The following is a 16,014-nucleotide window of genomic DNA, read 5'->3' on the forward strand; positions in this document are numbered from 1 at the left end:
AACGTTGCTCTTTGTTTCAGGTTAATGTGCTTTTGTTGGCAGTATTGTATTGTGTTTAACAGATAGGTTGAAACACTTCTTTACAATGGGGGATCAGAGAAATCCTATTGTTTTCTTTGATGTTAGTGTTGGAGGACAGGTAATATGCCATTCAACAAGTTGATTTGTGTTTTTTATTGAGTCCTCTATCGTGTAGGCGATTGGTCGCATAAAAATGGAACTGTATGCTGATGTTGTGCCAAAAACAGCTGAAAACTTTCGCCAGTATTGCACTGGTGAGCACAGGCAAGTTGCTTACAAGCTTGAAATTTTTTAATAGATGTAACTTGTAAATCTCGCAAAAAATTTGTGAATATTTTTATTTTTAGAAAGGATGGCATACCTATCGGTTATAAAGGAGCATCCTTTCATCGAGTTATCAAAGATTTTATGATACAGGCTGGAGATTTTGTTAATGTATGTATGTTTTTTTTGTATATTTGCGAACATATTTCATTGCCCAAAAGAGCTACATTTACTGGTTTTGCATGTGACTGCCACAATTGTTTGTAAATATTACAATCACATTGTTTGAGGCAATCATAAAAGGATATTGCTATTGTGTATTAGTGATATGTTTATACAAATTCTTTTTAGAATGATGGCACAGGTTTAACAAGCATATATGGAGGAAAGTTTGAAGACGAGAATTTCAAAAAGAAACACACCTGCCCTGGACTTCTGTCAATGGTTATTTCCAAAAAATATTCAGTAAAGACCTCAAGAAAACATAAATTAACATTTATTTAGGCAAACAGTGGACCCCACACCAACGGTTGTCAATTTTTTATTTCTTGTGCAAATTGTGATTTTTTAAATGGAAAGCACGTTGTTTTTGGTAAGTCACCAATAGTCAGTGGGAACTAAGTGTGATTTGCGGACAAACAATTTATATTATTTTCCTTGAAGGTAAGGTCAACCCTGAAAGCATGTTGGTTGTACGGAAGATTGAAAACGTCCCTGTTGGTGCGAATAACCGGCCAAAGATTCCCGTGGTAATTACACAATGCGGGGAATTATGATGCGAATTTTAATTCCGAGGACGTTATGCAAGGTTGTGACTTGTAAAGAGAGGAATGTTGCACGCGGTTAATCTTCGTTACCGACGTGATGTATTTACATGGGACATGAATATTCACGTTTGTAGTGTTAATACGCATTGTCGTGTCATGAATCGTTTTCCTTGTGTATTTTTTCCGAAATGTGGCGTGGAAAAAAACTGATAAAACATACGAATAAATTTTAAACTATACTACTGGTGAGGATTTATGCTGTACAACCACATGAGTTGAGAAAGAAATCATGCGTGAAATGTTGAGAGCGAGGTGTAGTGGTGGAGATTTGCTGTGTTGCAAAGGTGAATTTTTTTAAGTTGTAGGTCCCTGTAATTCGATTGAAAAAAACCATGGAGGATGTATATACAAACATGGTCCCTACCCAGACCGCAGGAACAATGTAAGATCTTTGAATTTTTTATATGATTACGATCGTTACCGTTTGTTACGTGGTAAATTCCGTCTCCGTCCGCGTTAATTGTAGTTTTTTTGACGTACGAAAATGAAATATTGCCTTAGCCTGTTGTTTTGTATTAGCTTATTTGTTAAATGCAACTTTTTTGTGACATTACAACGTTTAAACAGATTGTGTTGCGAGTGCGGAACGGAAATCGCACCCAACCCCAGCAACATGTGTGTTGATTGTCTTCGTTGTAAAGTTGACATAACTGAGGGCATTCCCAAGCATGGAAATCTGATGTTTTGCAAGAACTGTGAGAGGTTGGTGACTCTACAAATCAGGGGTGTACAGATCATGGGGAGTTTTTAAATGGCTCATGTTTAAATTTTTGAAATGACATCAACGTTTTTGCCAATGTGTACATTTGCATAAACTTACTTTCCTTGACATTACTGCCCAACAGGTAGACGACAGCAAAATGTCACCTGCAATTTCCTGACATGTTGTCCATAAAGTCCACTGTGAAGTGCACATGTGGCATTTCGGCTAAATGTGGTTTTACAACCCTGCTTTAAGATTTTCAACAAATGGTTTTGGACAGAAAAATATTTTCTTGTCATTTTTTGAAGTATACTTATTCATCAGCTTCAGCAGAATATTAAATTAAATCTTCGACTGTGCAAAAAGTCTGCAAAGCATGCTAAAAACAAAAACTGTTTAATTATAGGTATCTGTCTCCACCAACATCTTGGATTTCTGCTACTTTGGAGTCAAGGGAATTGCTGTCAATATGCCTGAAGCGAATAAAAACCTCTTTGCAACGTGTTCGTTTAACTGATGCTGTTTTTATTTGGACAGAGCCCCATTCAAAGAGACTTAAAGTTAAAGTCAGTGTCCAAAAAGAGGTATCTAACATTACAATTTGCTTAGAATTTTAATATGTGCTTTAAACTTTTGTTGGTATGTGTTTAAACATGTTTTGTGAAGGTTGACAAGGGAACCTTTCTTGAGCAATCTTTTGTAGTTGAATTTGTTGTTCACAATCAAATGTGCCTAGACTGCCACAGAGTTGAGGCCAAAGATTTTTGGAACTCCACAGTTCAGGTGAGCTCTAATTATTCTGCAGCATTATTGTGGTGACCTTTACTACATGTAGAAGTCCTGAATAAAGTGCTTTTATGCAGGTTCGGCAAAAGACCACCCATAAGAAAACATTCTATTATTTAGAACAGTTGATTCTTAAACACAGGATGCATCAAAATACAACCAAAATATCTAATAAACCAAGTCAGTTTGAGCTGAAGATTTTTTAGTGAGAAAACTTCAAGCTTATGCTCTAATGCCTGTGAATATTAATAGATGGATTGGACTTTTTTTATGCTACAAAACAAGATGCAAGGAAGTTTACTGAGTTTCTTACAAGTGTTTTGCCTTGCAAGTATGTTTGACATTTTGTGTATAAATAACACCAATGAAATGTGTGTTTTATTAATTTACTACAGATACCAGACATCACAGAAGTTAATATCACATGATACGCATAACAATACATACAACTACAAGACATCGTACTCTGTTGAACTTCCACCAGTTTGTAAGGTATGTAAATGTTATCATCAAACTTGAGTGGTCAGCTAAAATATCCAATCATTGAGTTCAGTTAACTATATAATAACTGGTATATATGTTCAGGATGACATTGTTTGTCTGCCAAAAAAGCTCGCTCAACAACTTGGGAACTTGAGTCAGCTTGTAATTTGCTTGCGAGTCACCAACTGCATTCATTTGATCGACTTCACAACGTTACAGAGTATGAAAAAAAATATTTCCGAATTATAAATATAAGCATTTTGGTCCTCTGGTTCATACCCTCCACATGTGATTATACAACAAGTAACTATAACACGTAACTCTTCACATGAATAACAATGCGTATATGACTGAGGTCAGATTCTTTTAACCATGCATTAACAGTGGTTAAAGAAATGACCAAAACCTTTGTGAAGGGAAAATTGATCTAACCTTAGTTATGTGTGGTTTTGTTATTATGATATAACTGTATTTATGAAAACGCTTTGAGTTTTGTTGCTATGTAACACTTCATGCCAAAACATTTATTTCTTCTTAAATCAACAATTTATGTTTGACAACCATCATTTTGACCTCCAGTTGCTGAAGTGAGTGGGAATGCTTACTGGCGAACTTCTTTCTTTCCAATTTGTTCACCCAAAAGCCTGGTTTCTTTCACTGTCATGGAAAATGAAGCAGTGGCCAAGAGACCAATTAAATCTGGGGAAGGTGCTTCATCAAATAAGGTTTGTAAACTATGTGATGTTTACTGTTGTAAAAAGGCCACCTGGCACATAAAAACATTATAACATAAATTTATGTAAGTAAATATAGAGACCTTCAGTGTGTTATCAGGATGAGCAACAGAATATCTATAAATTCAGTTCTGTTCTGTTATTCCCCCAAAACTTCCATGTTTAACAATGGCATCGGTACCCTTTGTTGCTGTTCCAAAACACAATATTACTATTATAACATGGAAAATCCCATCACGAGGTTTTCAGGCTTGGCAGCCCAGGCAATGCAGCCTAGCTGGATCAGCCACTTTTTCCTTAGAAGTCTGAGCAAGATTTGAAAAATCAAGCTCCCAGTGAGGTTTGAACTAACGACCCTGGGCTAACCAGGCCCAACGCTTAACCAACTGAGCTACAGAAGCTCAGTGGTTTCATGGGCTATATTGTGGCCAAGGTACACTGGTGCGTAAGCAACCGTATCAGATAACGCAGTAATATTACATGCAGTTTAAAGTGTTTGATCCAGCTAGTCTGTATTACCTGCGCTGCCAAGCCTCAAAACCTCATGATCGCGATACAGTGGGGGCAATCCTGCGTATCGTGCCATTGAATGTAATATTACTGCGTTATATGGAAAATATTGATATACACAAATTACAACATTTATTAAAAAAATATTGTTCACAGCATGTGCTGTCGGACTGCTGGGTGATCAAGACAAGTGAGCTTGGCCTGCATGATGATTACATTCACACACGAACACACTTGGGACATTTGCTCAAAGTCGGCGACACTGTTATGGGCCTGGATCTCAAAAACTCCAACATGACGAACGATCAGCTCGATAAAATGCGAGAATCGACTCTTCCAGATGTGGTCAGTGACAAAATCGTGTTGATACATTTGTAATGACTGCTTTGGAATACTAAATTTTCATTTCAAAGTTGAAAGTTTTTGAACACATTTCGTGAAAACCAACGTTTCTACTACCATCCGGCGAGACTTCTTCATAGCGATTTTTTGCCACTTAACCCTAAAAAAGTCTCACCGGATAGTAGACAAAATCCGGTGTAAAAAAATCTCGTAACTTAAATGCCAGAAGAACAGTTTGTAAAAATTACAATGCCCGGAAATAAGAATATCATATAGTTGGTTTATTTGTTTTAATGTGACAGATTCTGGTGAAGAAAGTTTTCGCCGAGCGGCAACGTCGTCGAAGGCGTCGTAATTGGAAGCTCCGCCATATTGCGGAGGGTGGTAGCACTGATGATGGTTACATGGAGTTTTTGGAAGACATTGAAGAAGACAAAGTCATGCGCAAAAACATCGACATATTTATCGGTAAAATTTATTTTCTGCTATACTTCAGCAATGCGTGTATCCGCCGTTGAGGTAAAGCACCGCATTTGCTTTATGAAGTGTGTGGATTTTGAATTGATTCGTTGAAAGGTGTACTAATTGACATTTCGCTCCGATTCATATTTTAAACATTCACTATTTTTCGCTTTAGTGTTACCACTTGTTGGAAAACACGTTTGGGAATGTAACATGGTAACCATGGAAGTTGTGTTCTCTCGTTTTCAGATGTAATTAACTTTAATTTGACAACAAAGTAATGTTTTATGCAATCGCATGATTGGCAGAATCGCCCTACTGCGCAGGTCCTTACTTGGCGATCACAACTATCGTATCGAGATTATTAGGTTTACATGCCTGGACTACGAAGCCTGTAAACCTAACACATTAATTTAACATTTCGAATAAGAAAAGTGCTTTTTACGACACATGAACAATCTACCTACGACCGTAAAATCTAACTTAATTTTCATCTTTATAAAACAGACGGAGATAAAGACGTACCTTCCAGCGCTGACGAAACCGAATTTCCATCAGTTTCTCTTCGGGAAATGCTCCAGGATCTTTCCATAAAAGAGGACGTTGAAATGGATGGAGAGTAACTGAGAATTTTTGCAGCGTCATGAATAAAGTTTCTAAGCGCATTTTCTTGTGTCGTTATCAGGTGTAGTCTAGGATTATTGCGAATTCAGTACTGGTATAGAGAGCCGGTATCTGCCTGTACGAGCAATTATACTCTACTTTTGGTTTAACTTACACAGAAATAGGTCACAAAATTAGATCGTAATGGACTTGCACACAACTAAAAATATCCCCAAAACACTTTTAATATACCTTGTTGCACACGTCTTGACACTACATTGTATGTACTTAAATGTTTTTTCCATCAGATCGTTCCCAACGCGCTTTTTTATTAACGAGTTAATAGCAGTAACGTCATAAGCAATGCAATATAACGACGAAAAAAGCAAATGAGGGCAAAACGGGGTGAGGGTCACAGTTAGCAGACGTGGTTAGAACAGTGATTACTACACAAGGATCAACCAGGCTCGGGTGACAACATGGCTGCAGTGAACAGGAGCAGGACAATGAAAAAATAAAATCGCACGCATGCGGTAATGAAGGAGACTTATACCACGAGAAATTTGCTATCCAGTTCAATTAACAATAACACCTGTGTTTTTGTTATGCTTGGGGTAACTAAAGAGTCGATGGGTTTTACCGAGCGTTCTCTAGGCGGAAGTATCAATAATTGATGTATTATCTTCATAGCAGTGTTTTTTAATAATTGTAATTCCTACAAAATCGCTACAAGCAACACTGGTAAACGAGCAGTCATGTGAAGAAGGAATACAGGAGAAACTACGCAACGCAACACCTGCATGTAGAAAAGATATGGAAAAGTTCTGCATGGCAGGGCATATGTATAATGGCAAGCCATGTGATTATCTTGCAAGGTTTTTTGCAAGCTATAGTTTTGGACAAAAGAAAACTTAATAGGTTTGTGACCAATTTACAGGAAGTATTGCATTGTACGTAGTTTGTTAACTTCAAAAGGGGGCTAATAGAGATGTACAGATAGTTAAATACTCATCAAGACGTGGTTAATAGGTTGAATTTACAAAGGGGAAATGTTGTTAGCTTAACAATCATATTGACAGCAACTTTGCAGCATATGTTGACAACAAAAAACATCAAAAATAGTTTTCAAAGCAACATGTGCAGAACTTGTTCGTCGTTTTGTTTTTTAATTATAAATTTCAACAGCAAATGTTACAAAATCTAATTTTATGCAGCCTTTTTCTCTTTTCAGGCAAAGTTTTTCAAGTGACTTGGCAAACGATGTTTAAAGGCAACATTAACAACGGCAAGACACGTAATGTTTGCGAACAAATATTTGTTACCGACAAAAATGAGGAGCATTTTACAAAACCATTTGATGACGTAACAAATGACAACAATTACTTAAAAAAAAGATTTGAACCTAAACTCGAACAAACCAATGACTAGCTTTGCGTAGCTGCTAACAATAACCACATACTGTGTTGAAACAATAGGAACATGCAAAAGAAACTTAACATAAAAAATTCATAACCCACTTGAACAAAAGTTCATCTGATTTTCGTCAATAAATCTATGATAAGGAGGTTGACCACATCAGCTACTGACATGTGCGTGCAAGGTTTTTGGAATGTTTTGCCTTTTCAATTCAATGCAATGATATAGTGAATGTCTGCACGTTGTCCACATTAAAACATTATTTTAGAGGTAAAAACAGTCCTGTGCACTACTAGGTAACAACAAAATTTGATATGGCTTGTCATTCATACTGCACGTTTTCACAAGCAACTTATATCTGCTCGTGTTAAATTGTTATTTAAAATTATTTTTTGTTACATTAGGTAATACAACCAAATTGACCAAAAATATTAATGAAAAGTAGTTTCATTTTTGAAGTGTTAAGATTGCATCAAGCATTTTGCACAAGATGCCCAAAAAGCAATTCAATGTGTTTTTTCATAGCTGGACTTTGTATGGGGTCTACAACTAAATCAAGCAAACTGATGCAAGAAACGGCAGAGCACGAAACATTAAAAAAACAGGACAAATACTTGCTCTAAAATTTAACAACAATGGAGTTGAGTTACTGCACCCAGACCATTTTAAATGGAAGTAAACATTCCTAGACAACCTATTGAATACTACCAGTAAACATTCAAACACAGTCATCTGTAATTGATTACATACATTACAGCATTGCCATGGATCAATTGGGTTTGAAACAGAAAGTTGTCAACAAAAATAGAAATATGATGTTAAAAAAATTAGTCTAGTCCCATCACGACGCTCTAACATAAAAAGCTTTTGTGGGGTAGCAATTAAAAAAAATTGTTGCAGCTCGTAACGCAATTAAAGTCTCAAAATACCATAACAAGCAAACTAACATAACCAACTGTCAAAGGTAAGAAATTCATTGATGAAAACAGGTCTCATTTCTGGGCAATTAGCGAGTGTGGAAATTCGACACCCCAGCTTATCATGAGTTTGTCCCAACCGCAAGTAAGGACTGTTGGTATAGATCCTTCGACCCAAGTGGCAGCTGTTACCACTCGTCTGTGAGATGTGCGGTCGTTCCTTGGCAACCGGGCCAATCGGTTGCCGTTTGTGTCGTACAGACGGATCTAGAAGACAGGATTTGGTTTTTAGTATTGTGCCACACAATCTATGCAGACATGTTGGCTGAGTAATTGGCTAAGAAATGCTTTTTAGTGTGCAATGAATGTCTTATTTTGAATAAGATAGGTGACTTAATGTTAAAAGAAAAAAGTGACAACTATGTTAGCATACACAAAAAAAATTACATTTCATTCTAAACTGACAACCTGCTTTTTCAAACAACAGCTAGTGGCTAAATAGATTACAAAGATTTATATGCTGAATAATAATAATAGTAACTGATTATAATCAGGTTTTTTTAAACATACACCGATCTAATAATAAACAGTAATTAGGTAATCAAGTTCTCATTAGTAGGAAAACACATGCCCCTTACAAAAACACAACTAGGTCATATCATATTATTCACCTGTCTGTTGTCATGAGGGATTGCAATGACACCTCTTCGTGACACAGCGATTCTGTTCACGGATGAGTCAAACCTAATCGATGCGAGTGGTGTTCTCATGCTTTTCAGGTCCCACACTTTAACATAGCGATCATCTCCACTACTTACAACCTGAACAACAACAGCTGGTGATGAAACAGCAAAGCATTAGTGTTCTACTGGTAAACACTTAGTGGGACTTAAAGAGATTCCGTACAAAAAATAACTATTTGTAGTAGAAAAATAGTCCATTGCAGGGTAAATAGGACAAACTCTAAACAACTTTCATAACAATCATTTTTTTAAATGTAGGTTTAAATTACATGTGGTTTGAAGCAAATGTAAAACTGACCTTATCGTCATTGGTAAATATGGCCGAGGAAACTGACTGGTTGTGCCCTTGACCCACAATCACTGTGTGGGCAGCTGGAGCTCTGAAGTCACATACTCGAAAAGTGGCGTCTCTCGATGACGTAACAATCAAATTGTGTTTGGAGTGGGCACTAAGCAACAGCATAAATTCAGTACGACAAGAGGCACTTAAAATCTGTTATTATACATTTCCGTGTTTTTATAAAACTTTATGGCAAAATTGGTACAACAGGATGTGATGTAAAGTTTTTGTGTTGTAAAAACATGCATGCTAATAAATAACAATGCAAACAAATTCATCTTATCACAATATATATAACATGGCATTAGCATCAAATAAAGTTACAAGAGATGGACACATATAAAAAGCACTGCACAATTTTAGAGATTTACATTGGAAATCATACATGCGATATGTTTGCTGTTGTCACCAACTCTAATCTCTTTTATGGAATTTCAAAGTAAAATTGAAATCAATTTTTCCAGGGAATTGACACATGCACCTTGTTGGTCTTAAATCAAGTATTGATTTTTTGCTTTCATTCTCACTTACCTGACATGTGTTAAGGGAAGGTCATGGCCCATTAGGGTTTGAACTGTTTGCCCTGTGACAGAGTCAACCAGACAAGATGTGCGGTCCCATGATGCTGTGACAAACTGTAGGCCATCTGGAAGCCAGTCACAGCATACTACAGGCAAGGTGTGGCAATTGGCACACATCAGAGGGGTTCGATAAGCAACCGGATCATGGTTTCCATTTTCTGGGCAAAATTTTCATATGTCATACATGCAGAGATTGCCAAAATTTAAGCTGTGGATATGGTCATCTTAATACCCCAATAACTGGAAATTGTTAAACATCTTGTAACTGGTACAATCGTACAGTTGAAATATCAATTACTGCAATGCATTAAAATTTCACAGAAATTTAACCACATCAGTAAAAATAGGTTCAGGTTTTTTATAGAATAGAATGTATGAAAATGAAATCTTGTGACATAGCAACATGAACAACATTCAATTTATATTGTAATAGCAACATGAAGTTATAAACAAGCCCACGCCATCACCAAGAAATACCTTCAACATTATCATCTCTGTCATGTGCATCTTCATCACTGGATGTTGTGCGGCCACAGTCATATGACCAGATATGGGCGCTCATGTCTCCAGAGACGGTAAGGGCAAGATGTTTATCACGATGAAAGCGAATGCAGTTTACTGACCCTGTATGGCCATGGTAAGTGCCCACACAATCACCTGAGTTCAGGTTCCTAAAAAGAAGTTAGCGGTAATATAACAGTTGCAATAGCAGTGCAATCTGTTCTAATGTACTTTTAAGCAGCTATACAAAGCCACTGAGATATTAAATTTGTGTTTAAATTTTTTGCTTTTTCGTTTAGCAGGAGCCACACATAAGGTATGATTTAATTTATGTACTTTGTTTTAATGTCCCTAAACCCAATAACTGACTCATATCAGGTTGATACAAGATAACAACAACAAAAATTGCAAAATAAGGTTGTAGTGGCATAGTTTTGCAAATGATTGTTATTGTTTACATAAAAGAGTAGGAGGAAATTGCCTTTCACGGCACAATTACTTTTAAGTGGTTTTTACACACTATTGCTCAATTGTTGTGTGTGAACATTAGTGCTTCCTGGAACTATTAAAAGCCATTGCAGGTAACAGTAGCATTATTTTACTTTGATTACTAGCTTTCTCTGGGGCACACAATGTGGCAAACCAGAAGTATACAGCCATAAGAGAATGTAACACATTGATCCTTTTCTCCTGACAGCAGAGCAAAATATTTAAAGATCATGAAATATCATTTGATTTCTGGAAATGCTTGTTGCCCAGATTAGTGATGTTCTAAGAAATTACCAAAATTACCACAAGCCACGCTTAATGAATAACGAGCTAATTGACTTTGCACAGTCATACATACATTTAAACAGCCATATGTGAATTTTGTTCAATATTTTATTTGAAAACTGAATAACAATGCAGGTTTAATTAATTTTTTATTTTTAATATGTGGAGCAACACTTCGGAAATGTAAACAAACCTAGCCTGATGTAAACACTAAGTACAAACATTAAGAAAGTATTGATTACAGCTCTTTAGCCCAAGGACATGTACTTACATATGACTGAACAACAGGTACGGTAATAGTGGACTAATGCAGTTTGCTAATGAGAAATTACAAGATAAATCCTTGTAATTAAGGTTCTACTGGAAAGCTTTTTCCAATTTTCTCCACCAAGGATTATGTCATGTCTTAGAAAATTAATTTGGCTTTACTGTCCAACATATACTTTTGGTGTACATGTACATAAGGTCTCAGTTGGCATCAACCCTAAGGACCAACTACAAAGCTCTTGGGACATGCGAAGGTGACATCTTAAATTACTATATGCCATGTTGTTAGTTGAGCAATTATGTGATTTTGTAAAGCCTTACCACAACTTTGCTTTCTGGTCTGCCGACGCTGTTCCTGCAATTGAGGAGTTGACAGGAGAGGATGCCACATCCCATATACCATCCCGATGACCATGAAACTCCTAGAAAATTAAAGTGAAAAATGTTGATCAAATAGAAACAGTACGTCTGAGCAAATAAAAGATTTATAAACCATAAGGCCAGCTAGTATGTGTGTAAAGGACTTGATTTGGGCTTTAACAACCAAGATAAAAAAAAGTAAAGTTTTTCATTCTTTTTTCACAATGGTTTCTCATATGATATGGTGCATATATACCTTTATATATGTGCATGCATTTCATGTTCTACTCTGTGTTTTCACAACAAAAAACATGTGCACATGTTTGAGTTATAGCAGTAAGATATACACACCTGCAATACACGACAAACAACATTTGAAGCAGGTTTGAAACTGGACACTAGTTTACTTGTCCTGGTTTTGTAAGTTGTCTTTAGTCGCTGGGAGATCTGACTTGATTTTCCTTTTGCATTGCCCTGGGGAGGAAGTATTGGACATGTTAGTATGCACAAGATATTGGCGGAAATACATTGAGCACAGGCCCATTCACACATGAGCATGGGGAATGTACAGTAAAATGCAATAAAGCAAATGCTTCACTTTTGTACAAGAAGAAACCAGTAGAACACTTTGACAAAGTTTTAAATTTTTACAATTACAAGACCTGGATATTTGCCAATTGCTTAATAGTCAAATGTCAATTAGCAGTTTGATTAATTGATTGACTGAGGTTTGCAGGAGGAGTGGTCTTTATATAATTAATCATTAATTTCAAATTTTTTGCACATTTACTGTAAACCAAATGACAATTAAAACACATGCAGATGCAACAAATATGAATAACATCATACAAAAATTACAGCATTTCCATGTTAATAACCAAAAGTAAAATGTTGTATTCAAATGCTGAAATTACCTTTTGTGAATCAGAGCCATTATTTTCAGTCTTCTCATTGCCACTTTGCACAGCATCAGTGGTATTAAGCTTTTCATTTAAAATGCCAATCGTTTTTCTCAGTTCAGCATTCTCCATATACATCTCACTAAATTCCTCTTCTATCTGGCTAAAAAGGTTGTGCAGACGATTTCGAAAGTGTCGTGGTAGCACACTGGAATCTGTTCATAAATAAAGTGTAATAATTTTTAAGAAGAACTGCTTTTACCTTTAAATGCAGAAACTGCGGAAATAAAAACATTAACACAACCTTTGGTATTAATTAAACAACACAGCAGTTAAATAACCAACAAGATTAAGGCCAAAAACACCAAAGTAAAAACAACATTATATATGCAAGCCTAAATTGAAATTTTTAGTGCACATAAACAATACAAAACACAAACCTTGGCTACTGCCATCACCATCAAAATCCCGTAAAGGATGCAAGTCTTTGTCTCGGCTATTGGCCCGAAACGACAAGTGTTTCTTTTCATCTTTTTTGCTGGTGTTTAAATCCATTGGTGTGGATGCTGGTTGGTCATCGAATATATTTTAACAAACTTGTCTAATTCTTCGCTTCTTTCACAGTGATGTAAACTTATGCTAACTAGTCATTTTTAACATTTTGATGTGGCCTTTGACCAGAAACAGGTTGGCGTTAAAATATACCAACGTTTTTATACACATGTTGAACACATTCAACTCAACAACAGGTACAACTAAAATGGACCCTTGTTTCAAAACAGGTTAACTTACATTTTATGTCTGACCGACCGTCCAAAATACAAAAGCCTTCTGCAACGACTTTTATAAAACCAGCCATCCTTGAGTCAACACATGATTCGTGTTGTTCGCTGAATAACAGACGGACGTCTGACCGATCGTCCAAAATCCAAATGCCTTTCACAACGCACATTTACAAGCGGGAGTTCCGATCGTAACAAATGACACATCTGTAAACATCAACGAACGACAACAACAACTGCATACTACTATCGTGTGTTATCGCTTCTATCTTTGATAAAATTGACGTGAATGCGACTGCACTAACAACTCAAACCCACGGTTTTCAATGCATAACCTGCGTCAGCCACCCGCAGGCATTTGCCGTATGATTGAGTTTTATTTTCTGAAGATTTGCTGACACAAAGATAGCGCGTCTGAGCATAGTATACTCTCTACTCTTATGGTAGTGCAACCATTGTCTCCGTCACGCATGACTTCCAGGAGATCAAATGCGACTTTTTGCATACGAAGAGATAGGAAACTCACATATAAATTGGAATTACTTAAAACGTGGGTAGAATTTCGAGCTGAATTTTTAGTATGTTAAAGTTAGTTCTATATTGATTCCAATAATTAAAAATATTAAATATTTCCTACCCTTCTTTCCGAGGTACGGTGATGTTTTGTCACCACCCTCATTCTGGCAGAATAATTTTGCAAATTTGCCACATTTTACAAGGAACAACTGGCATTTACTCAAGTATACTATGGTCTGAGCGTGTTTTAGATTGGTCATGCATAACGAATTTGAACAATCGCATCATAATATCAAATACTACTCTTTTATGATAGAAACATATTATACTCTTTTTTCATGGTATCATATGATGCTCTTATTTTGTGCTTCTTCTTTCTTCCATATGTAATCATTCTCACACACCTAATTTTTTGTGATCTTTAAAACTAAACGAACTAATTGATGTTGCAGTGTTTGCTAAGTGAACTGGACTAATTGTTTCAGAATTTGATCGAAGGTTAACCGGGGCATAGGCCAATAGGTAAAGGAGGCGTGACAGAAAACAAGGTTAAAAACCACTTGAGTAAACTAAATGAGCGTACTATCACATTATTCAAATACCGCGTATAGTTTGCCTGTAATGTGGCATATCACTATCTATAACGCTTATGCTTCGTCACCTCATATAAAAAAGTCAACACTATTGTTGGTGAACCTGTTTTTCAACAGCTGCTATATCAAATCTAGAACTGACGCTAATGGTATTAGTTTGCAAAGACCGTGTTATTCATAGCATACAAAAGTATTGCTAAAGTAGCAAAAATTATTTGCCTTTGCTGTATGCGGCTTCTACCTACTCAAAACATAATTATACATAACTACAATACAGCTTACAATAATTTCATGACATTTTTATATTTATTCGGGCACTTGGGAGGTGTCCAGCAGCGAGTAACAAAAAAGACAAACAACAAGGAATCTAGCGAAAACAAAGGATAAACGGTATTTACAATATTTACAAAAAGAGAACGCAAGTAAAGGGGAGAATTACAAAAGGGAGGGGAAGAAAGCGCAAATAAAGAGTAGCCTACACTCTGTGGGGTCCAGTTAAATATTCAAAAAATTCAAGGCTTTGGCAAGAACCGCCTCGAGGAGGGGGTCTGCATGGTCTTGTCCGCAGTAACCGATATTTAAAGTTGAGCGATTGACGGAAGGATTGGGTGAGATTTCTGTGTGTATTTTTAGCAAAATTGGGATTTTTTAAAATTTTGTTTCGGGTTTTCCATATTGTGTGGGTAAGGGTGGTGTTTATAATAATAATCAGTGCTTGGGTGTATTATCGTCAAGCAGTTCGGGAAAATGTAAATAACTCGGATTATCGAAATAATAGGGGTTTTGTGGCATAAGTGCTCTGAGAACTGAAATAACCAAGGAACGAAGTGGTTGAATTTGGGAGCATTCAAAAAATAAATGTTTGTTAGTTTCATATTTAATAGAACAAAAAGTACAAAAACAGTCATTGTCTAAAAGAAAGGGGGTATACGTTGACTTAGCGGGTAACAAATCATCAGCAATGCGAAAATTAAAAATCTTTAAATAATTGGGTAAAGAAGAATGATGAACTGAGGACCAATCTGTCAACTGAAAAAGGTTTGATTCAGGATTTGTTAAACGTAAATAAAGGGGTTTTAACTTAGGAGAAAGTAGCTCAGATTCAGTGGGGGCAAACCTAAAAGTAAGGTCTAAAAGTAGAAAGAAGAAGGTGTTCTGGCATGAGGTAAATTATTCTGTGTGCGTAAATTAAAAAATTTAGAGAGTGGTAAACCAATATTAAACTCAACAAAAGAAAGAACAGGGGTTGTGGGGGTATCCAAAATTCTATGTTTAAAATAGTTTTTGGCAGGAAAGAGGAAGAACAGTTTTGAGTAAAGTGGTATGTTGGCATAACGCCATACCCGCCATGGTCACGCGACGCCGCCAGGGTTTGGATGGGAAGGGTAGGGTAGGATTGTGGTGACCCCCAACGAAGCCTGCCACATTAATTTTACTACATCAACGATTCGGTCGCAGCAGCCTTCATCCGGATATTGGAAGTTTACGTGTAAAAAAAATCATGCTGCTACCTCGTAGGGCGGCCAAGTAACCCGCGTTGAAAGTTTTGTTAACTGGCGATTTTTTTTGTCAAATAACATCCCTTTGGTA

The 16,014-nt window shown here is 36.4% G+C and overlaps 3 protein-coding genes across 3 annotated transcripts; 2 read left to right on the plus strand and 1 right to left on the minus strand.

Annotated features, from left to right (window-relative positions):
• Positions 1 to 18: 18 nt before the first annotated feature.
• LOC145887750 (peptidyl-prolyl cis-trans isomerase H-like) lies at positions 19 to 1,262 on the plus strand. The gene is made up of 6 exons (XM_082978960.1): positions 19 to 139; positions 197 to 289; positions 373 to 456; positions 637 to 729; positions 790 to 877; positions 949 to 1,262. Exons 1-6 carry the CDS (start codon positions 86 to 88, stop codon positions 1,059 to 1,061), a joined length of 525 nt encoding a protein of 174 aa, XP_082835086.1. The 5' UTR covers positions 19 to 85; the 3' UTR covers positions 1,062 to 1,262.
• Positions 1,263 to 1,349: 87 nt separating this feature from the next.
• Positions 1,350 to 5,776, plus strand: LOC145898242 (60S ribosomal export protein NMD3-like). Its single transcript, XM_082986673.1, has 12 exons — positions 1,350 to 1,494; positions 1,680 to 1,814; positions 2,222 to 2,399; positions 2,482 to 2,598; positions 2,679 to 2,781; positions 2,854 to 2,932; positions 2,997 to 3,093; positions 3,187 to 3,304; positions 3,664 to 3,809; positions 4,485 to 4,673; positions 4,973 to 5,138; positions 5,640 to 5,776. The coding sequence occupies exons 1-12, from the start codon at positions 1,445 to 1,447 to the stop codon at positions 5,753 to 5,755; spliced, it is 1,494 nt and encodes a 497-aa protein (XP_082842799.1). The 5' UTR covers positions 1,350 to 1,444; the 3' UTR covers positions 5,756 to 5,776.
• A 271-nt stretch (positions 5,777 to 6,047) lies between these two features.
• Positions 6,048 to 13,304, minus strand: LOC145897818 (WD repeat-containing protein 37-like). The gene is made up of 9 exons (XM_082986268.1): positions 12,974 to 13,304; positions 12,549 to 12,748; positions 11,986 to 12,108; positions 11,596 to 11,696; positions 10,210 to 10,403; positions 9,683 to 9,890; positions 9,110 to 9,260; positions 8,740 to 8,889; positions 6,048 to 8,335 (listed from the first exon to the last, which is right to left on the minus strand). Exons 1-9 carry the CDS (start codon positions 13,086 to 13,088, stop codon positions 8,144 to 8,146), a joined length of 1,434 nt encoding a protein of 477 aa, XP_082842394.1. The 5' UTR covers positions 13,089 to 13,304; the 3' UTR covers positions 6,048 to 8,143.
• Positions 13,305 to 16,014: the final 2,710 nt, after the last annotated feature.

Source organism: Ascidia mentula, chromosome 1, assembly GCF_947561715.1.
Source record: "Ascidia mentula chromosome 1, kaAscMent1.1, whole genome shotgun sequence".
Classification (NCBI taxonomy): Eukaryota; Metazoa; Chordata; class Ascidiacea; order Phlebobranchia; family Ascidiidae; genus Ascidia; species Ascidia mentula.

Bases quoted from the DNA above. Each gene is read 5' to 3' on its own strand.
- LOC145887750 (XM_082978960.1), top strand. From the start codon at position 86: ATGGGGGATCAGAGAAATCCTATTGTTTTCTTTGATGTTAGTGTTGGA. The intron at 140-196 runs GTAATATGCCAT...TCTATCGTGTAG, and splicing joins ATGTTAGTGTTGGAGGACAG to GCGATTGGTCGCATAAAAAT. The intron at 457-636 runs GTATGTATGTTT...AATTCTTTTTAG, and splicing joins AGGCTGGAGATTTTGTTAAT to AATGATGGCACAGGTTTAAC.
- LOC145898242 (XM_082986673.1), top strand. From the start codon at position 1,445: ATGGAGGATGTATATACAAACATGGTCCCTACCCAGACCGCAGGAACA. The intron at 1,815-2,221 runs GTTGGTGACTCT...GTTTAATTATAG, and splicing joins TTTTGCAAGAACTGTGAGAG to GTATCTGTCTCCACCAACAT. The intron at 2,933-2,996 runs GTATGTTTGACA...AATTTACTACAG, and splicing joins ACAAGTGTTTTGCCTTGCAA to ATACCAGACATCACAGAAGT.
- LOC145897818 (XM_082986268.1), bottom strand. From the start codon at position 13,088: ATGGATTTAAACACCAGCAAAAAAGATGAAAAGAAACACTTGTCGTTT. The intron at 10,404-11,595 runs GTAAGGCTTTAC...ACTTCTTTTTAG, and splicing joins GACCAGAAAGCAAAGTTGTG to GAACCTGAACTCAGGTGATT. The intron at 9,261-9,682 runs GTAAGTGAGAAT...GCTGTTGCTTAG, and splicing joins CTTCCCTTAACACATGTCAG to TGCCCACTCCAAACACAATT.